This window comes from Doryrhamphus excisus, chromosome 9, assembly GCF_030265055.1.
Source record: "Doryrhamphus excisus isolate RoL2022-K1 chromosome 9, RoL_Dexc_1.0, whole genome shotgun sequence".
NCBI lineage: Eukaryota > Metazoa > Chordata > Actinopteri > Syngnathiformes > Syngnathidae > Doryrhamphus > Doryrhamphus excisus.
In genome coordinates, this window is record NC_080474.1 from 8715976 (window position 1) to 8735244 (window position 19269).

The 19269-nt window shown below is 41.9% G+C and overlaps 1 protein-coding gene across 3 annotated transcripts in view; it reads right to left on the reverse strand.

Annotated features, from left to right (window-relative positions):
• Nucleotides 1–19269, reverse strand: part of pard3bb (par-3 family cell polarity regulator beta b) — a 133772-nt gene that overhangs the window by 30158 nt on the left and 84345 nt on the right. For all 3 annotated transcript variants that reach the window (XM_058081722.1, XM_058081723.1, XM_058081724.1), the window contains one exon: nucleotides 18040–18154. In XM_058081722.1, coding sequence (XP_057937705.1) covers nucleotides 18040–18154 — 115 coding nt within the window. The remainder of the gene's footprint in view (nucleotides 1–18039; nucleotides 18155–19269) is intronic.

The window sequence follows — 19269 nt, forward strand, 5'->3', positions numbered from 1 at the left end:
CCTGTCTTTCAAATGTAGCGGTCTAAACGTATGGGATAAATAGAGCTCTGATTATTTGGTGACAGCATGAAGGAAGGGTGTACATACCACAGTTGTGCATCGTTTTTCTGTCCTTGTTAGACCCAGTTTGTGCTGCTTTTGAAGGGAGTAGTTAACAGCATAGTAAGAGATTTTTAGATGGGTTTTCTAATAATCTATTAGCCTTATAAAATGATGAACTTGGATTAGCAGCCATACCGGGAGAATGATGCAGAGGACTGACAGTTGTTGATAGTAGGCTTCTATGCAAAAATGTAGATACTTCTTTGAAAATCATCTGATTCATTTTCATTGTTTGTGAAATGGAATATATATATGTGTATGTATGTACACAATACCGCTCAAAAGTTTGGGATCACTTGCAAATGTCTTTGTTTTCCAAAGAAAAACATTTTCATGCATTTCAAAAAATGTGGCAAAAGGTGGGACATGTTTAGTCTGCTGCAGTGGTTCCCAAAGTGGGGTTCTTCAATTGCCATGGAGAAAAAAAAATATCCAATTAGCACCTAACACTCAAAAATTACAAGTCTCCTCACAGTGCAAGGAGACACAGCAGGAAGGAGAGAGATCATGTTGTTCCTTGCTCTGTGTGCATCATATCAACCAATAAGTAAGTCTGAATGATTACTTCGTGCATTGGGAGTGTTTCATCTTGAAGATTTCATTTATATTGGCGTTCCAATTCATCCCTGCACGGACCTAGCGCTGAAAACCTGGCACTGTGAGTGGAGATTCCCGCAAAATGAGGCTTTACTGTTGGTTGGTTTTATTTTTATTTCAGATACCATTAAAAAGGGGGTTGGTGGTTCTTTCAGAGTTGGGACACCATGGAAAGATTCCAGTCAGATCATGGACACTTCATACTCAACAAGCAGGATCAAAATTAGCAAACTGCTGTCAGCGATTCTTGCAAATCACAGCAATCACACCCACACATGCACACCAAAGTATGTGATATTTACACATTTTTATGAATTTGATGTTTTCGAAGTGTGCAGGAGTAGGAGGTACATGGCTTCAGGTCAAATGACTGAAGGGGTCCGTGGGTGTAAAAAGTTAGGGAACCACTGTATCCACAAAAATAAATATTTAGAAAGAAACCAATGAAAGTAAAGTGTGGAGACAGCAGATGGAGAGGAAAGGGGGGGGGGGGTAAATGGTAGCTAGGTAAGGCGATAGCACAGCAGATAGGATTAGTCTCTGCTGCAAATCCTGTTGAAAAATGAGCACAACACACCTTACCTAATACACATGCCATGATATGAAGGATGCATCTCTATTAACTAACACATACGTTTAGGGCTCAAACATACACACAGATGTTTCCAACCCATAGTGTTCTTAACAGCTGAGGGTGTCCTTGAAAGCACAAGGTGGGAAGTTGATAAGAGGAGAGAAAGAAAGCAAGTCAGAGGTGATGCTGGAATATATAGCCGTATAGAGAGGAGGATCAGGAAAGAGGTGCAGTTAAAGCGAAGAAAGATAATTTACTTTTCTCTAAGCTTCCTCCCTGCCACCCAGATAGTATATCCCTGTTCGTCTACCCCCCACTGAGCAATGGGCACCCATGATTGTGGCTGTCGCTGTCTGTCTCTCCTTCTCACCCCAAACTTCTCAAATTCAAAAAGTCCCCCTTTGAGGATTAGGGGAACAAAGAGAGGTGAATTCCAAGGAAAATTGGGAGAGTTGGAGTAAAGCGGGAAGTACGGGAGAGGTAGAAGTTTAAGGGCAGACAATTAAAAGATATAGGAATGATGGAAGAGAGAGCTGAGGCAGCAAGAATGAGCATCTTAGGTAGAAAAATACTGTCAGCTAGTAAACTCATTGTTGGATTTTTATGTGTGTTCTAAGACTCTTTATTTCACAAGATGTGCAGTAACGTGTGCAGTCAGTATACACAGGAATATGACACCTGCTGATTAAAAACTGCAATTCAAATTCAAAGTTTAGACACGCTCAAAAGTTATGTTTTTTTTAGTGTTCAACAACTGCCACGTCATTAAAAACACAAAAATCGTGGTCAATTAAACCTCGCACTCACAAAACATTCATGGCAGTCATAACAATAATGATGGTTGGACACAGCCTATCCCAGCTGTCTTGGGGAGAGAGGCGGGGTACACCCTGGACTGGTGGCCAGCCAATCACAGGGCACATATAGACAAACAACCATTCACACTCACATTCATACCTTTGGACAATTTAGAGTGGCCAATTAACCTAGCATGTTTTTGGAATGGGGGAGGAAACCGGAGTACCCGGAGAAAACCCATGCATGCATGGGAAGCAAATCATTTTTAGATATCAAATAATTATTGAATTGAGTAATTTGGTTTTGGAAGAATATGCCCTATAGCCAGCAGCCACACAAAGAAACGCAAGAGAACACAAGACCAAGGACAGAACCCAAACCCAAACATAAAACCACCATGGTGGTGGAGTTTTTATTTTTTTACATATAGAAAAGGGAGCAGGTGCCTACCTTATCACAAAGACAGCCAAGTAATATGATGGAAGCGACACTTCATCCCTCTCTTACTTTTTAGATGATTGCCTTCGGCCGGGTAAAGTAATGGTGTCCGTTTCTTTCGCTCATATTTTTTAATACTTTCTGTTTCCTGCATAGTATTGACCTCTTTGCTTAATGTTTTTTTTTTTTATCTGCTATGCTGTCAGACCAGGGAAAAACAGGGGACATTCTGCAGACCCTGGTTCGTGCCCAGGGCGCAACAAGGGGCTGGCTAAACCCAGGCCGGGCACAGTTACAGCCCATAGAAAAAAAGCATAAAATGTAACCAGACATTATAATATTTGAAGTCCTCAATATTGCCAGCACTTGAGAAAAACATTTTTAAAAATCAAACTCAGTGCACATAAGGCACACCGGATTATAAGGCGAAGGAAGAGGAAATGAAGCTTTTACATAAGTGCTCCTTATGATGCGTAAAATACGGTAGTATGGAAATAAGCATCTATCATATAGTGTAGTCTTGCAGCATTATATTTGGCTCGGGCTCGGATTTCCAGATGTCGGGAAAAAGTGAAAAAAGGAGTGTTGTGGGAATGGGGCAGAAAGGTAAGAGGAGAGCATGGCGGGGATTTAGGGTCTCTGAAAGTCAGTCACTTAATTTCCTGGCTAACCTGGCTATGATTATCTCCCGGGTGGGAAAGGCATACTTGAAGTCTGGGACCCGACTAATCCATGGTGACTAACCTCCACCTCTCATTTCCTCGAGATTAACTCACTCTGCTACTTAATGAAATGGTAAAGGTGGATAGATTAACCTATAGTAGAAAAAAAGGGCTACCCGCCCAAGGAAAAGACCAATACTTTTCAAAACTGAAATAGAACTTAATTTTAACAACATTTACAAGGTTGATTCCTGCATTTCGATATAACCATCCATCTTAGATCACAAAAGGACAATAAGGCACCACGAAGGACAGATGGCCCGATTTTCAAACACAATAAGAAAGTACCCATCCAATGCATTCATTAATTTTCTACCGCTTATCCTCACGAAGGTTGCTGGAGCCTATCCCAGCTGTCTTGGGGCACCCACATTCATACCTATGGACAATTTGGAGCGGCCAATTAACCTAGCATGTTTTTGGAATGGGGGAGGAAACCGGGGTACCCACGCATGCAGGGGGAGAACATGCAAACTCCACACAGAGATGGCCGAGGGTGCAATCGAACTCGGGTCTCCTAGCTGTGTGGCCTACGTGCAAACGGCTCGTCCACAGTGTAGCCCCTCCATCCAATCCAACCTCCAAAAATTCAAACCTTGCCTTGTGCCATTGTTGCTTGGCAGAGGTAGAGTGGTAGAGTCACTCAGTCAGGACATTCGCTTTGGACTTTACATGTTCTGCCTGTTTTTTGGCAGGTTCTCCAGCTTCCTCCATATGCATGCCAAGCAACAGAGTGATGGTGTGAGCAGGGTCAGCTGGGAAAGGTCCAAGCTCCTTGCGTAATAAAAATAAGTGGTATGGATAATGGCTAGCTCGATGGATGGACTTGTGTCAAGACTCCGCTATAATTGAGAAAATGAGTCAATGCAAGGATTGCCAAGTCTTGAAGGAAATAGCGGATGATAGGAAAAGTGAAATAGGAGATGATGGAGAAATATCTAGCGGGCTTAAATGATGCAAGCTTACGAGGGGGATCCTGGTTATCTTTTGTTGATAAGATTAATGCACAAGACGACACATGTACAGATTGGGGGTGATGACTTTTCTACAGCAGCCACACTGCTAAACTTCCACTTGAAAGCCTGGGCCACAGGGCAGAGTAGCTCATTTATACAAAGAAAGCGTTTTACTTCTATAAAATATTTTAACTTTTGTTCAGACGAGCTGCTGCCAAATGCTCAATGAAGCCGCCAGCCTGACCGGGACATGCCACTTGACCACTCTCTTGGCCGATGCCCCGTTTGCGCCACCAACTGGGCCCCAGCTGGCCAATTAGCTCCCCTCTTAGTGTGGAGCTCAGCCAATGGAAATCCTTGCGAGACTTCGATTTATCTGAACTCACAGATGGGAGGACATAGACTGCATGAGTGTGAGGAGAAGGTGAGAGGCCCGGCTTCAATTCTCAATCACGATTGTGACATCTTCATTTCAGTCCACAGTCGGAGACAAATGTTCTCATTGGAAGTCAACATTGTGATGTCTGGAATATGCAAGGAAGCTGGCTTTTCTGCAGCCAGTTTTTGGAATACTTTTGGAAAATACTTTAGCAAGTAGACGACTTACCTTGGCAACAGTATACTTTAGATTAGGTGTGTAGGTCAGGGTTTTTTTATTGGCCTGTGGCACATTGTAGAAATGGTATAAAACAACAACAACAAAAACCACAAATGGGACATGTAGAGCAAAAAAGCAAAATGTAAAGAGACAAAGCTTAGCTAAGCTAACAAATAACCTACGGTAAAACAAATGTGTATATATACGTATATACACTCCACAGTGGTGGAGTGGTTAGCATGTAGGCCACAGTCAGGACATCGGGAAGACCTGGGTTCGATTCTCCACTATAAGAACGTGTTTTGTGTTCAATGGATGAATTTGATTTGCATGGGGAAAATTGATTTGGTTTGCTTCCATTTCAGTTAGAGCCTGACCTTGTGGAACAAAGCAATGATGCTAACTCCAAAGTTATACTATAAATAAAAGGATTTTTTTTTACCTTATTGTTTCATTTTTGTGTATTTATTACACTATCAATGAGACTTGTGAAAAAAAAAAAAAACACTTTCAGTTCAAAGTTTTTTTTTTCTCCATTTGATAAATGTCCAACAACAGGTAGCCGAAGTAAACAACAGAAGTAAAATGCAGAATGACCACCTGGTGGCAAAACAGAATTTCAAAGACTTTTCAAAGAGTCAACATTTTCTTAACAAGATGATTAGGATTTTTGGCTGTGGAAGCCTCTTGCTGTGTTATGTCTGCTCTGAGGAGCGTGTGGGTAGATGTTGAAGCCAGCAGTGGTGAGACATTGACATGAGCTGCCTTGCTAAGACTTTTTGGATATACATTTTGGACAACAAAAATAACTTTGCCTTACATAGCTGATGCACTTTATCCAAGTCTTGTACGACCTATGACATATAGGTCAGATATACAGCATGTGACCTGGCTGTTCAGACTGCAGTACATTGGATACATATCAGATTTACATCTACATGAGGCTTGAGTCACATTTGTAAAAATCCCATCCAAAAACCCTGGAATGAATGCCTCTTCAGTATGTTAGATGGGAACAAGGCCCAACAATCAATAATGTTTTATTGGGTGACCCAACCACTGAACAACTTTGACGCAAACTTAATGGCAGCTAATTAGAGGGGATCATACATGTTTAAAATTGATAATTGATGACATGTTGACTCACTCTGCCCTACTGACATGCTTTCAAATATGTATTTATCCATGCATATGTGTGTGTATGTGTATTCGGATATGGCAGCTGCATGTTTTCAACCTTCCATTCTAGTTTGTGAATGCTCAGCAGTCATCAGACCAGCCAGGCACAAGTCCCAGACAGAGAGGTCAGAGTCATTCACTAATCATATTAACATTCCTCTATAATGACACAATCCAACACACTCTTTTCAGGCCTTTCCTTTCCAACTTTAACCCCTGACTTCCTTATCGCCCACTGCATTCTTTATCATGGGGTTTAAACACCAATTCTCATTAGATTCTCATTATCTCATTATTGACATTTTGCAGAGAATAGCACAGAATAGGATACAATAAAGGCAATGTTGTTTCTGTGCTACACCTTTTAAAATGATTGCCAAAGCCACACTCGATTCCATTAAAGCACTTCCCAGGTGTCGTCACAAAAACACAGAACCCCCTCGCCCTTTTCGGAGCAGCCAGTTTTGGGGAGCTGTCCTGCTCCCACGCAAATGAACAACTCGTCACCCTCAATGGCAGGGAATGCCAACATGAGGAGGCTTTGTGTTACCATGACAACTACAGTCCAGCAGTCCAGTCGTATACCTTTGGCCGGAGACCAAGAAGAGACTTCCCAACTGCCACAGACTGTTGGTATTGATCCATCTTTTACAAACAGGCTCATTATATTGACCAAAATTGCAAAAGCATGTGTGTGGGCTCTTTAAGGGACAAGCGAGAAAGTGAGTAAGGGAGTGGTAGAGAGACGCCAAGAATTGTGGCAGCAGCTTGGCGCATTTTGCACATTACAATAAAAGTTTCACCCTGAAAATTACAGCCCTTGTGTGCACTTTTATTTCTGCATTGGAGGGAAAGAAATGGGATTAGCCCTGAAGTCAACACATTACAGACTTCAATCTTTGAGCTCCATCCAACACCACTCCAGCTCTGCTTAGTGTTTGGCTGCGCTGCCAAGTCCATGGGCGGGGAAACTTCACAGTTCAGGAGGGGGGATCTTAGCTAAATTAGCTGTTGTTGTGAGGTCACAATCTTGCCAAAAATGTAAAAGTCCCTTTTACATACACCAGTATGCACAGTGGTCTTCAACTGGCAGCCTGTGGGCCATGTTGCTCCAGCCAAGCTTTTCATTTAGCCTGCTAAACATCAACCAAATAATGTAAGTGTAAGTAGAGAAGTGCTTCTCCATACTTTCTGCAGGGGGCACCAGTGAGATGTACGCGACACAATGAAGCAACAGAAGAAGAACTCTTATTAACTTTTGGACTTTTAACAGCGACTGGACTAACAAAGGCTGTACAGCAGAAGAGTGGTTACCACGCAGGCCTCACAGCTAGGAGACCAGAGTGCAATCCCACACTCGGCGGAGTGTGGAGTTTGTTCTCCCCGTGCATGCGTGGGCTTTCTCCGCGTACTCCGGTTTCCTCCCCCATTCCAAAAACATGTTACGTTAATTGGCCACTCCAAATTGTCCATAGGTATGAATGTGGGTGTGAATGGTTGTTTGTCTATATGTGCCCTGTGATTGGCAGGCCACCAGTCCAGGGTGTACCCCGCCTCTCGCCCCAAGACAGCTGGGATAGGCTCCAGCACCCCCCCCCCCCCAGTGACCCTCATGAGAATAAGCGATAGAAAATGAATGAATGGACCAGTGGAATTCCTCAAGGCTCTGGATGTTGAGGGACTGTCTTGGCTGACACGTCTCTTCAACATTGCGTGGAAGTCGGGAACAGTACCTTTGTATTGGCAGACCGGGGCGGTGGTCCCCCTTTTCAAGAAGGGTGACCGGAGGGTGTGTTCCAACTACAGGGGGATCACACTCCTCAGCCTCCCTGGGAAAGTCTATTCCAGGGTACTGGAGAGAAGGGTACGACCATTGGTCGAACCTCTGATACAAGAGGTCCAATGCGGTTTTTGTCCTGGTCGTGGAACACTGGACCAGCTCTACACCCTCACGAGGGTGCTTGAGGGTGCACGGGAGTTTGCCCAACCAGGCTACATGTGCTTTGTGGCGTCCTTTGGGGGGTGCTCCGGGAGTACGGAATTGGTGGTGCGCTACTACGTGCTATCTGGTCCTTGTACAAATGGGGCAGGGGTCTGGTTCGCATTGCCAGTAGTAAGTCGAGCCTGTTTCCGGTAAACGTTGGCCTCTGCCAAGGCTGCCGTTTGTCACCGATTCTGTTCACAATTTTCATGGACAGAATTTCTAGGCGCAGCCAAGGCGTTGAGGGAGTCCAGTTCGGGGGCCTTAGAATCTCATCTCTGCTATTTGCAGATGATGTGGTTCTTATGGCTTCTTCGGGCTGCGACCTTCAGCGTTTACTGGGACGGTTTGCATCTGAGTGTGAAGCGGCTGGGATGAGACTCGTACCTCCAAATCAGAGGTCATGGTTCTCAGTCGGAAAAGGGTGGAGTGCTCCCTCCGGGTTGGGAATGAGGTCCTGCCCCAGGTGGAGGAGTTTAAGTATCTCGGGGTCTTGTTCACGAGTGAGGGAAAGTGGGAGCGTGAGGTCGACAGACGGATCGGTGTAGCCTCGGCAGTAATGCGGTCGCTGTACCGGACCGTCGTGGTGAAAAGAGAGTTGAGCCGGAGGGCAAAGCTCTCAATTTACCGGTCGATCTATGTTCCCACCCTCACCTATGGTCATGAGCTTTGGGTCATGAACGAAAGAGTGAGATCGCGGATACAGGCAGCTGAAATCAGTTTCCTCCGTAGGGTAGCTGGACTCACCCTAAGAGATAGGGTGAGGAGCTCAGTCATCCGGGAGGGGCTCAGAGTAGAGCCGCTTCTCCTTCACATCGAGAGGAGTCAGTTGAGGTGGCTCGGGCATCTAGTCCGGATGCCTCCCGGACGCCTCCCTGGTGAGGTGTTCCAGGCATGCCCAGCCGGGAAAAGGCCCCGGGGCAGACCTAGGACACGCTGGAGGGACTATGTCTCACAGCTGGCCTGGGAATGCCTTGGTGTCCTCCCGGTGGAGCTGGAGGAGGTGGCCGGGGATCAGGAAGTCTGGGCTTCCCTACTAAGACTGCTGCCCCCGCGACCCGGACCCGGATAAGCGGAGGAAAATGGATGGATGGATGGATGGACCAACAAAGATGCATTTGCCGAAAATGAAATGCTATTTCAACATAATTTTCAGACCACACACTAAAGCATACTCAGAGGTAAGAGGTAAAATATATATTTTACCTCTTTGAAATCCTGTTATTTATTTTTAACTATACCATCTGTGCCTCACTTTCTAATACTCTTCTGCATGGCAGACTGTGTCTGTAAGTACTGTGTAACTATGATGAAAACAGCAGTGTTTTTTTATTCAGAGATGAACCATATCTGGCTTACAGTCTGTAGCTGCTGTGTCAGCCACTGACTGACAAAACACACATGTATGATTTTCAGTCTGTTTTGATTCAACAAAACAACAAAATGAAGTTGTAGTGTTTAAACATGATTGTTTGATACATTGATACAGGATGCATCCAGGCATCATGTCGTGTATTAAAAGTGTCTTCTTGGAGAACATTCTGACATTTGTTATGCACATTGGCTTGTGTAGCTTCTGTTGGTCTCGTTGGCGGTGTACACACTGCCCTCTCTGTCTTTTGAATTTAATGTTGTTAGTTATAGCACCATGTCACGGCAACAAAAGCTATTTTAAAAGCCATATATTAAGTTAAATTGATAAAAACAATCGGGTGGGTTGCATTGTAGTAACGTAGAAATGGAGGCTGGGGAAATTGCGTTTGCAGATGCCTATGGAATGATATGCTGAGCCACCTGCTTTGGCAACTCCAGCAGATAGATGGCAGATGTGTGCCTGCAGTAGGTCAAATTAATGTCATTCTTGCATTTTTTCCCTCTTCGTTAATGCGTGTGTGGCTCTGAGGGGATTTCCATCAAGCAAACGGTTTTGCAACTTTTACTGTTTTCCAGCCAAATTATATAGGGCCTGCATTTGGCTTTAACTGACTTTTTTTTATCTCCTCCTACTGGAAACCACTGTGGCAGCTTCACACACACACACACACACACACACACACACACAGACATGAACACACTCCATATTACACGGTCAGTTGGTGTAAATGATTTAAGTGCTAATGGTTCCAACTCTCTAACAATGAGTCATCCATTAATTGCTTCAGTCAGTCACAACCGTGGAACCTTGGTGAAGATTACCTCATGACTCTGAATGTGTCGGTTGTGTGTGTGTGTGTGTGAGAGTTTGACTGCTTGTTACGGTGGTCTATGGGGACTAAAAAGACACAGAAAGAAATGTGGGGGAGAGAAATGAACAATTAATGTTCAGACACAAGTGTATCTCTAATATTGACTGGAGAGGATGTATGTCTTAGTGGTGGTTACGCGTGTGTGAGTGTGTGTGTGTGTGTGTGTGTGTGTGTGTGTGTGTGTGTGTGTGTGTGTGTGTGTGTGTGTGAATGTGTGTGTGTGTCTATGGGAGTCTCACAGACATGTGAATGTGTCTGGGTCCACCGAGTCGCCACTGATCCTATCTTGTCTGACTTGGGGATTATAACCCCATGACCTGCAGATAGGACTAAAATATACACATGAAGACACACACACAAGCATGCAAGTAAAATAGGGGGAAAAATGTGCTGGATCTGTTTTTGTTTCATTATGAAACGACTAAAGGGAGCAATAAAATTAACAAATAACGGAGGGTTCGGTCCTTTAAAAAAACAATGTGGTTTTCTGTTTATACTGCAAAAAAATGTTGTGGTTTAACTCCATCACGGTTAAAAAAAAAATAGATTAATTTATCTATTATGGCTGGGTGATATGGACCAAAACTATATCCTGATATATTTTGGTTGAATATCGATATACAACATATATCCTGATAGTTGTATTACATTGTAAACAATCTCATAGAAAAATAGCGGCTGAAATAAAACAGTATATAGTCTTTTGAATATATACGTATATAGAAAAGAGTTTCAAGAAAAAATATTCAATCTTTGGTGCAATTTGGTCTTTCTGCAGCCTGATTCATGCTTCCATCTCACGTTCCCCATTATGATGGTGACGGTAAACATGGTTGATACAGTCTATGCAGCAACCTTCAGACCATTTTTTTCGCTGTTCACACCCGCTATGCAGTCTCTGGTTGCTCAGTGTAGCAAAGGGGTGCTCAAAGCTAACAGCTGCTAACGAGTGTAAACGATGGAAAACGATGGAACAAGTGGCAAGCTACAAACCTCGCAACAGCAACAGCAACAGCAACAGCAAACCAATCTCCTCCATCCAACCCTGTCTTCTGCATCTGTCTCTCTCATGTCCTCCTTCACTACATCCATAAACCTCCTCTTTGGTCTTCCTCTATGCCTCCAACCTGGCAGCATCTTTCTACCAATATATTCACTATCTCTCCTCTGGACATGTGCAACCATCTCAGTCTGGCCGATAACTGACTTTATCTCCAAGGCCTCTAACATGTAATGTCCCTCTGATGTACTCCTTCCTGATCCTATCCATCCTGGTCACTCCCAGTGAGAACCTCAGCATCCTCATCTCTGCTACCTCCAGTTATGCTTCCTGTCTTTCCCTCAGTGGCACTATTAGTGGCAAGCTACACACACAACAAGATAAACATCCATTGCTGCACAGTTGCTTAAGGGGTCAGTATGGCACTTATTTGTTCATATTATGCACAAGAACGATGAACAACACCGTGTTTGTCTCCCTTTTTTTGTGTTAGAACACATTAGGTATATACTGGACAACATGCCAAAAACAGTTCAGACCTGGTCTGGCCAATGGAATCATTCCCTGGCAGTACACTGAGGACCCTTTGGCCGGACTCCCGGGACCATTTGGCTTCCTAAAATCTCTCCATTATGCAACTATACCGATAACGCTCACTACTTCACTTTCCACCTCTCCTTATGGGACATAACTTCCAAGCTTTGTGAGAATGTGGAGTTTCCTTCATGATTCCTTTCCAATGACATCAGAGTGCTACCTTCACTAAGCACCAAGAACCTTGGAATGACTCTTAACAAGTAACAGTGCTCTTTTGGTTTTCTTCTGTACATTATCTACAAAGACTTCCCTAATGCCAGCTGCCACCTTGACTAATGCTTTCCTTTCCTGGCTGGACTACCTGCTTCTGCCATCAGACTTTTGATCAGGTCATTCAGAGTGCTGTTACTCATCTGGCGTTCAATTAATCTACATTTATTCAGAACACACCCCCTTTATGGTCCCTTCACTGACTCCCAATCCTGTTGCCATCTAATTTAAAACCCTGATACTCATCTATAGGGCAGTACATCAGATTAAATCTTAATACCGTCAATCAGTGGTTATATTCCAAAGTAGCTGACGGAGCTCATGACTTTCCTGGTTCAACCAGTGAGGGCATGATGAGTAACTTTTTTTAAACATGCTGTTTTTTTCTTCAATAATGCTAAATACTCGTGTAAAAAATGGAAAAAAAATTAAAATGCAAAATGAAAGTAGCATCTCAGTTTTCTGTTACTGTTAAAAAATATCATATTATTAATATGACCTTTTTTATCTTCATATAATGGTTTGGGTTTCCATTTTTTAATATATTATTAAATGTTGGTACTTATTTTGTTGAAATTAGGTTTTCATTCTGGTAATATTTTCATTTTATTATTGTAAGTTTTACCCAAACTAATTTTCTGAAAGTTTACTTTTTGTTGACGTTTTTTTTAATACATGCAGTATTTTAGTCTTTAATATTTCAAAGTTATGGTATTTCTTTCCTCTTAATATTATGGCTTGATTTAAATACACTCTTTACTCATACTCTCTCAGTTTGGACATACCTGTCGTATGGTATTGGGAGAATAGGATTTCACTGTTCAGTATACATGATATAATTTCACAGTTCAGCAATAACAGGTATGCTTTTTGTGGGGGTGATTCAAATTTTGCTGTACTTTTTTTTTTTTTTTACAATGGCTGAATTGACACTTGTCAAAAAAATAATGATAAACAATTTAATTAAAAAAAAAAAGAAAAAAGAAATCTCCAGTGCCTCATTCAATGTTCTTTTCCCTCAAGTACAATTTACTTTTGAGCCACTGTGGTAAAAATGTCTTAACCCTGCGTGTAACAAAGACATACACTCAGCCACAAGGTTTACCGCAGTCTATTTCCATGAAAGGTATAGGGCTTCCATCCCTTGCATGCACACCTATTAAACACCCGAGATAGCACAGCCATTTTATTTTATAATGGCTGAGATCACATGGGTAGACTGGAGGACACGGAGAAAGGGGCTATGTATGTGCTCTTGTATAGGAAGGAGGGGAGGCAGGGAAGGAAAAGAGGCTTTGTCTGCTTCACAATGGCCTTAAAAGGTCTGAGATATATATAATTTTGAAGGTTTGTGGTATATTCATAAAGTTTACATTTACAGGATCACAGCAAGCAGGGCCAGTAAAAAGAATTATTACCTATAACCAAGCTGGGGTGGGAGTATACAGTATATACATATAAGTAAAGGCTGCAACAAAATCTTATTGGTTGTATGTTTTGCGGTGGATGATATCAATGCGTCTTTTGTATGCCTGATATTTGTTTTTAAATTAATTTAGACATTTTTACACTTGAAAATACTTATTTTAGGCAAAAACTACATAAAATGCACTTAAATATACATATTTTTGACTAATAATAGTATGCATTCAACTACAAAACAGACAATTTATTAATCCACATTTATTGGAAATAAAAAACATAATAGAATGAAGCCAGTAAAGTCAAAGCGCAAATTGGTGAGGGATTACTGTATTTGTTATGGGAAAAACTCTGTTTTCTTCCATTTCAGTTTTCATTTAAGCTTTTGGGGCAAATTAAAAGTGAAAACCAGGGTACCATTGTATTTGCATATAAACTGGAAATAATGCTGAGATCCAGAAACCGTACCTGAGCTCACCCTTATGCTCTATGGAGATCCTGGTTGATTGTGCTTTATGTTGATTGTAAGCCATTGGTGACTCATGGCTAATGTAACCTCATGCAGGCAGCTCCCTGTATTTCATTGTATTATCTTTGTCAGAATGTGCTCTGTCTCATTTCAAGGCAATAATGCATGGAAGTTATGAACAATTAAATATACTTTGGGTAAAATTCCACCTTGAGTTAAAAATCTTCACATTTGAAGGTTAAAAATGTCAAAGGAAAAGGGATTTTACCAATCTTAAAAATAAGAACGTTCTGGGAATAGTGTGCCGGGAGTTTCCCAATTCCATTATGAATAACACAATGGTGACTGTCACTAAAGGTGACGAGACCAGGAGGAACATTGGACGCAGTTCTGAGAACTGAAACCTTGAACGGGTAGAGAAACAATTACAGAAAGACACACATCCCAAAAGGAAATCAAGTATAAAATCTGGAAGCCAACACAAACATGCACTACCAACTATATTCAGTAGTGGGAATTACTCAACAGGATATGAGACAAGGTTGTCTTATAATAACACACAAGTAACACTTGCCGCCCACAGATACAGGTTAGTTTACCATTGTGCCATAAAACAGTTTTTAGAGTAGCAGACCAAAGGGTCAAAAATACATGTTTCAACTCATTTTTATTACAGTTTGGCACTATTAAATAGCAAATTAGCACAACATAGAATAAAGTAATAGACCAATAATGAGCTTCCAGAGCATCCAAGCTCACGTCCTTTCATCATGTTAGGTTATGCATCAGAGGGGACCTATTATACTTTTTCCTCTTTTCCTACCTATAAATGTAGTTGGAATGTTGTGTTACCGTGTTAAACTAGGCCAAAGTTTCAGACAATGAGGATTGCACATTTAGAAGTCAGCTCTTAACAAAGTCTGGGATGGCTCTGAACGCTTTGCTTCAGAGAGATTTTCGAAAACATCCTCTCTGTGACATCACCGAGTGCCGTGCTTCCTTATTGGCAGATACTCTGCTTCTCCGTTTACAGTGTTAACAATGTCTCCTAGGAACAGTTTTTTCGGCTGTAAAAGAGACCTAAATTTGTTTACAATTCTTAACGAGGCAAAAGTGTTTGCTGTTCCTCATTCCCTAACAGCAAAATACGAATGTTTTAATCTGGCAACAGCATTTCACACTGGACGGTTTTGTGTTATGCAGCTGGACTAGCCAACAAACTTGCTGAAGCCTGTTGTCTTTACAATATTAATTTGTGTCCGAGAGTCAGAAGAGCAAACAATAAGTAACAATTTATCAGTGTCCTAACTGTGTTCATTTTCTGGAAGTAATGGAACGAAATCAGTTGTCCGTGTAGCATTATAATGTGTGCATTCAGGAAGCAGTGTGCAAAGTACAAGCTCACTGAGCGTGGATGTCACGGTCAGGGCTTGTAGGCTTCGTGGTGCAACCCCAGAAGGCAGAGAGCAGGACCAGATGCAGGTAGAAAGTTTATTTTAGTAATTGCGGCAGCAGGTTATAGCGACTGACAGAAGCAGACCTACAAACGATAAAGATCCCACGAAGGGGAGAAGCACGCACCTGAACTAAATGGGCAACAGAAATTAGGAACAGGTGTGGGTGATAATAGCAACACAGGGTAAAATGGGGCAAAGCAGGAAGTGAATGCAAAATAAGGGTGCCCAAACAGAAACTAAAGCCCAAGAAGTTAACCTACACAGGGCATGACAGTGGAGGTGCTAATATGCACCTTGCAGACGACATGACATATTACATACGGATATGGCTGTTAAAAGCGGACAAGATAAACCCAATTTTATTATCAACTCCTATAGTGTTGGATCCCAAAGTCCAAAGCGTGCCTAGAGGTGGGCCATGGGTGGAATCAATTAAAACACAATACAGCTGGAAGAGGTGTAGATACTGGAAGATCTAGAACGCTTCCTGGTTACCGTGTGTTGCTACTCTATAGAAGTCCACAACGCAATACAAAAAGACAAGAAATTTGCATAATGGGTTCTCTAATTATGATTATGCAATATGATTATTATCATATTATGCATACGTATTTACAATCCAAAGAGGCAGTTGAATGGTTAGCACACAGGCCACACAGCGAGGAGACCCGAGTTTGATGTGGAGTTTGCATGTTCTCCCCGTGCATGCGTGGGTTTTCTCCGGGTACTCTGGTTTCCTCCCACATTCCAAAAACATGCTAGGTTAATTGGCCACTCCACATTGTCCATAGGTATGAATGTGGGTGGGAATGGTTGTGTGTCTATATGTGCCCTGGGATTGGCTGGCCACCAGTCCAGGGTGGACCCTGCCTCTTGCCCCAAAACAGCTGGGATAGGCTCCAGCACCTCCGCGACAACGGATAAGCGGCAGAAAATGAATGAAAATGAATGAATGAACAATCAAACAAGAGAAAGTTGGAAATAATTCCAGGCAGGATGGGCTCGTAAGCTAGCTGCTGTGTGGAGCGTATCATCTGTCAATATCATTAGCAGCAGAAAAACAATACCGATATGAAGCAATATCTAATTTTTATGTCATTATTCATCAACATATGTATCCGATACAACGTTATCACTTCCAATACGATACCAATTTTGTTTCAGGCAGCGTTGGTTTTGGAGGGAGCGATTTGCTTCTTCACTTTTGTGGTCTTGCGAAAATTTTGATGCCGTTTGTTTGTGATGCTACTTCAAATGTGCAATGTGGCTGGTTGTATTTAATCTTACCCGGTTCCAAGTGTCACCACGGGAAACTTGTTTTGCTCTCAGCTGCAATTTTTTCGGACTTTAATGAGAAACATTAAACTCCTACTTTGCAGACATTATTGTGATTCCGAATAGAAGTGCTGGAGTAGAGACCGGAATGGACTTGCATCAGATAGACCAATATAATCAGACCGATTTCCGATATTACCTATCCTTGACAAATTAGGCACCACAGATTTACATCCCTGTCTGATTAAGAAATGAATAAATACACAGTGCTCACACGAAACTTGAAATGGCTGAAGGACAGAGACAAAAGAGAACTCAATACAATTACTACAATATGTCTCCAAACTCCGGAAGGAAAGGTGAATAAGCACATCACCCCCGAAGCACCAAAAAAGCACTTAGCCCCCAGCTGCTCCAGCGATGGCAATAAGAACCTACTTAAACTGCAGCTGCACCAAAAAGCTCAGATTGTGCACTTTTGTTGGATAAAAAGCCGAGAAGGAAACAGGTGTAGCAAACAAAGCTTCACACAGAACATGACCGTGACCATTTTCAATTCTAATTGCAAGTGCATTATTCACTGTGTAATTCTAAATTAACAACACACACACAGAGATATTTAAACTGGAAGACCTTGTGGATAAAGCTAGAAAATGAGGCTGCATCACACCTCCCACGGAAACAATTGCTGACTGTACTTTGTGCTAAGTAGCACTGTGAACCATCGTGTCAAATGACAGAAGAAATGCTTTCTTCTACATAAGGACAAAGTCTGTTATCCCCCCCCCCCCCCCACCGTACAAAAGACCATCCACCCACAATTCGTGGCTCCACAGACATGAGAACTGTGAGGATGCTATTTGACCAATAGCTGGACAGTACATCTAATTAATTGCGTAAATGTAATAAACAATCATATTTAAGCTCACCTGCAAAAACAAATTGTTCAATAGGTTATTAAAAATATAATAACATATTTAGAATTCTAATTGTCTTAAAATGCAGCAGCTGTACCATTACACCACCAAGTGCCGACAGGTGCACAGATGACAACAAGTGAGGCGTCAGATTACCGGTCTCTCTTTCTGAATGCCTCACAGCAGCAATGTGCATCCTCACAGCACGTGTAGGGAGGGGGCAGCCCTGGCTGTCTTCCCATAAAAAGCCAGCTGGATGCATAAGTAGTGCATACAGTATGTACAGAATGTACAGAAAAGTGTACCATATCAACTTTGCAACTGGCTGAGATGGAGGCTAAAATGCACCGCAGGGCAGGGAATTAAATATCTGAATTAACACTCCCGTTTTGGCCTTTTGTTGACACCCATGTACAGCGTGGTGTCAGAAAGAGAGGGTGAAAATGTAGGACATTTACTTGCAACCGTGTCGATGTCTGACTGCACAGAGGAGCTTCTTACCCTGTCCTTGTCATGCCTTCTATGACGCGGGTCCAGTTCCTCATATGGGGGCACTATTCCCTCTCTCTTGGCCTGTTGATATTCCTTTCTTAGCTGCTGGATTCTGTCCATATTGCTGCAAACACACAAGAAACAAACAGAAACATGAAACATGTTATATTTTTATTCAAATTCTTGCTTTTATTTGTGTGCATTACAGTGAAAATAAATCTGATTTATGAATAGTTAATCTGTTCCATTACTAATGGTATCAAAATGGCTGATCCATAACCTTACAGGTAATTGATATATTCCTTATAAATATCATTTTATCATGCCCTATGAATATTTCCAGGATTGACAATAAAGAATAATTACAGGTTCACCCCCCCCCCCCCCCCCCCCGCTCCCCTTTTGGGGATATTTAAAAAAGCAATACGTTTTAAATTATCTGGGATCAAGTGCAAGTCATAAATATTGAATACACTGAATAATATTGGTCTATAAGATCTGCCAAATCCTGAAGTAAAATCAATCATTCATACGTTTCTACACATGAAACATGTTACACTGTAATGTCTGGCACATTGACAGTATCGGTATAGATCTTTTGCATGGAAAAACACATTCCACAGCGAGAAGTAAGTAGAAGGGCATGGAGGAGTGTAGCATGTTTATGGTTACACATTGTAGGGAAATTGTAAATCAATTGTTATCCCTTTTTGTTTATGTTTATTTTGTACAGTTTAAATATTTGCGCTGTCACAAAAGCAAAACCTTTGAAAGTTATGCTTGAATGTATCTTTCCACTAAACACTGCTCCCCTTTATTTGTTGGGAACTGATATTTTCTTGAAACTTACCTACAGTATGGAAAAAGGTAGAAACTAAATTTATTTTTTCCTGATGAAAAACAGGAGTCCTAACTTTTTTGGGGTAGGTTCCATGTTTATTCAGCCATAGAAAACATATTTTGTGTGCCATGAGAGATCAGTCAAAATTGTTGAAATAGGCCGAACACAGAAGGTGTTGTCTTTTGAAAAATGGCTGGGATTGATTGAGTTAATTGGATAATCGCTAGGCTCCATTCTCTCAATCCTCCTGCACTGAAAAAAAGTTAAATTTCCAAAACAACAACAAAAAAAAAAAGCTGAGTAAACTTTTCCATGTATATAATCTAAGTAATATGACGAGGGTAATTGTCATGTAAACTACCCCTCATTCTCAAATAAGCTCGACTTGCACTTTTAAG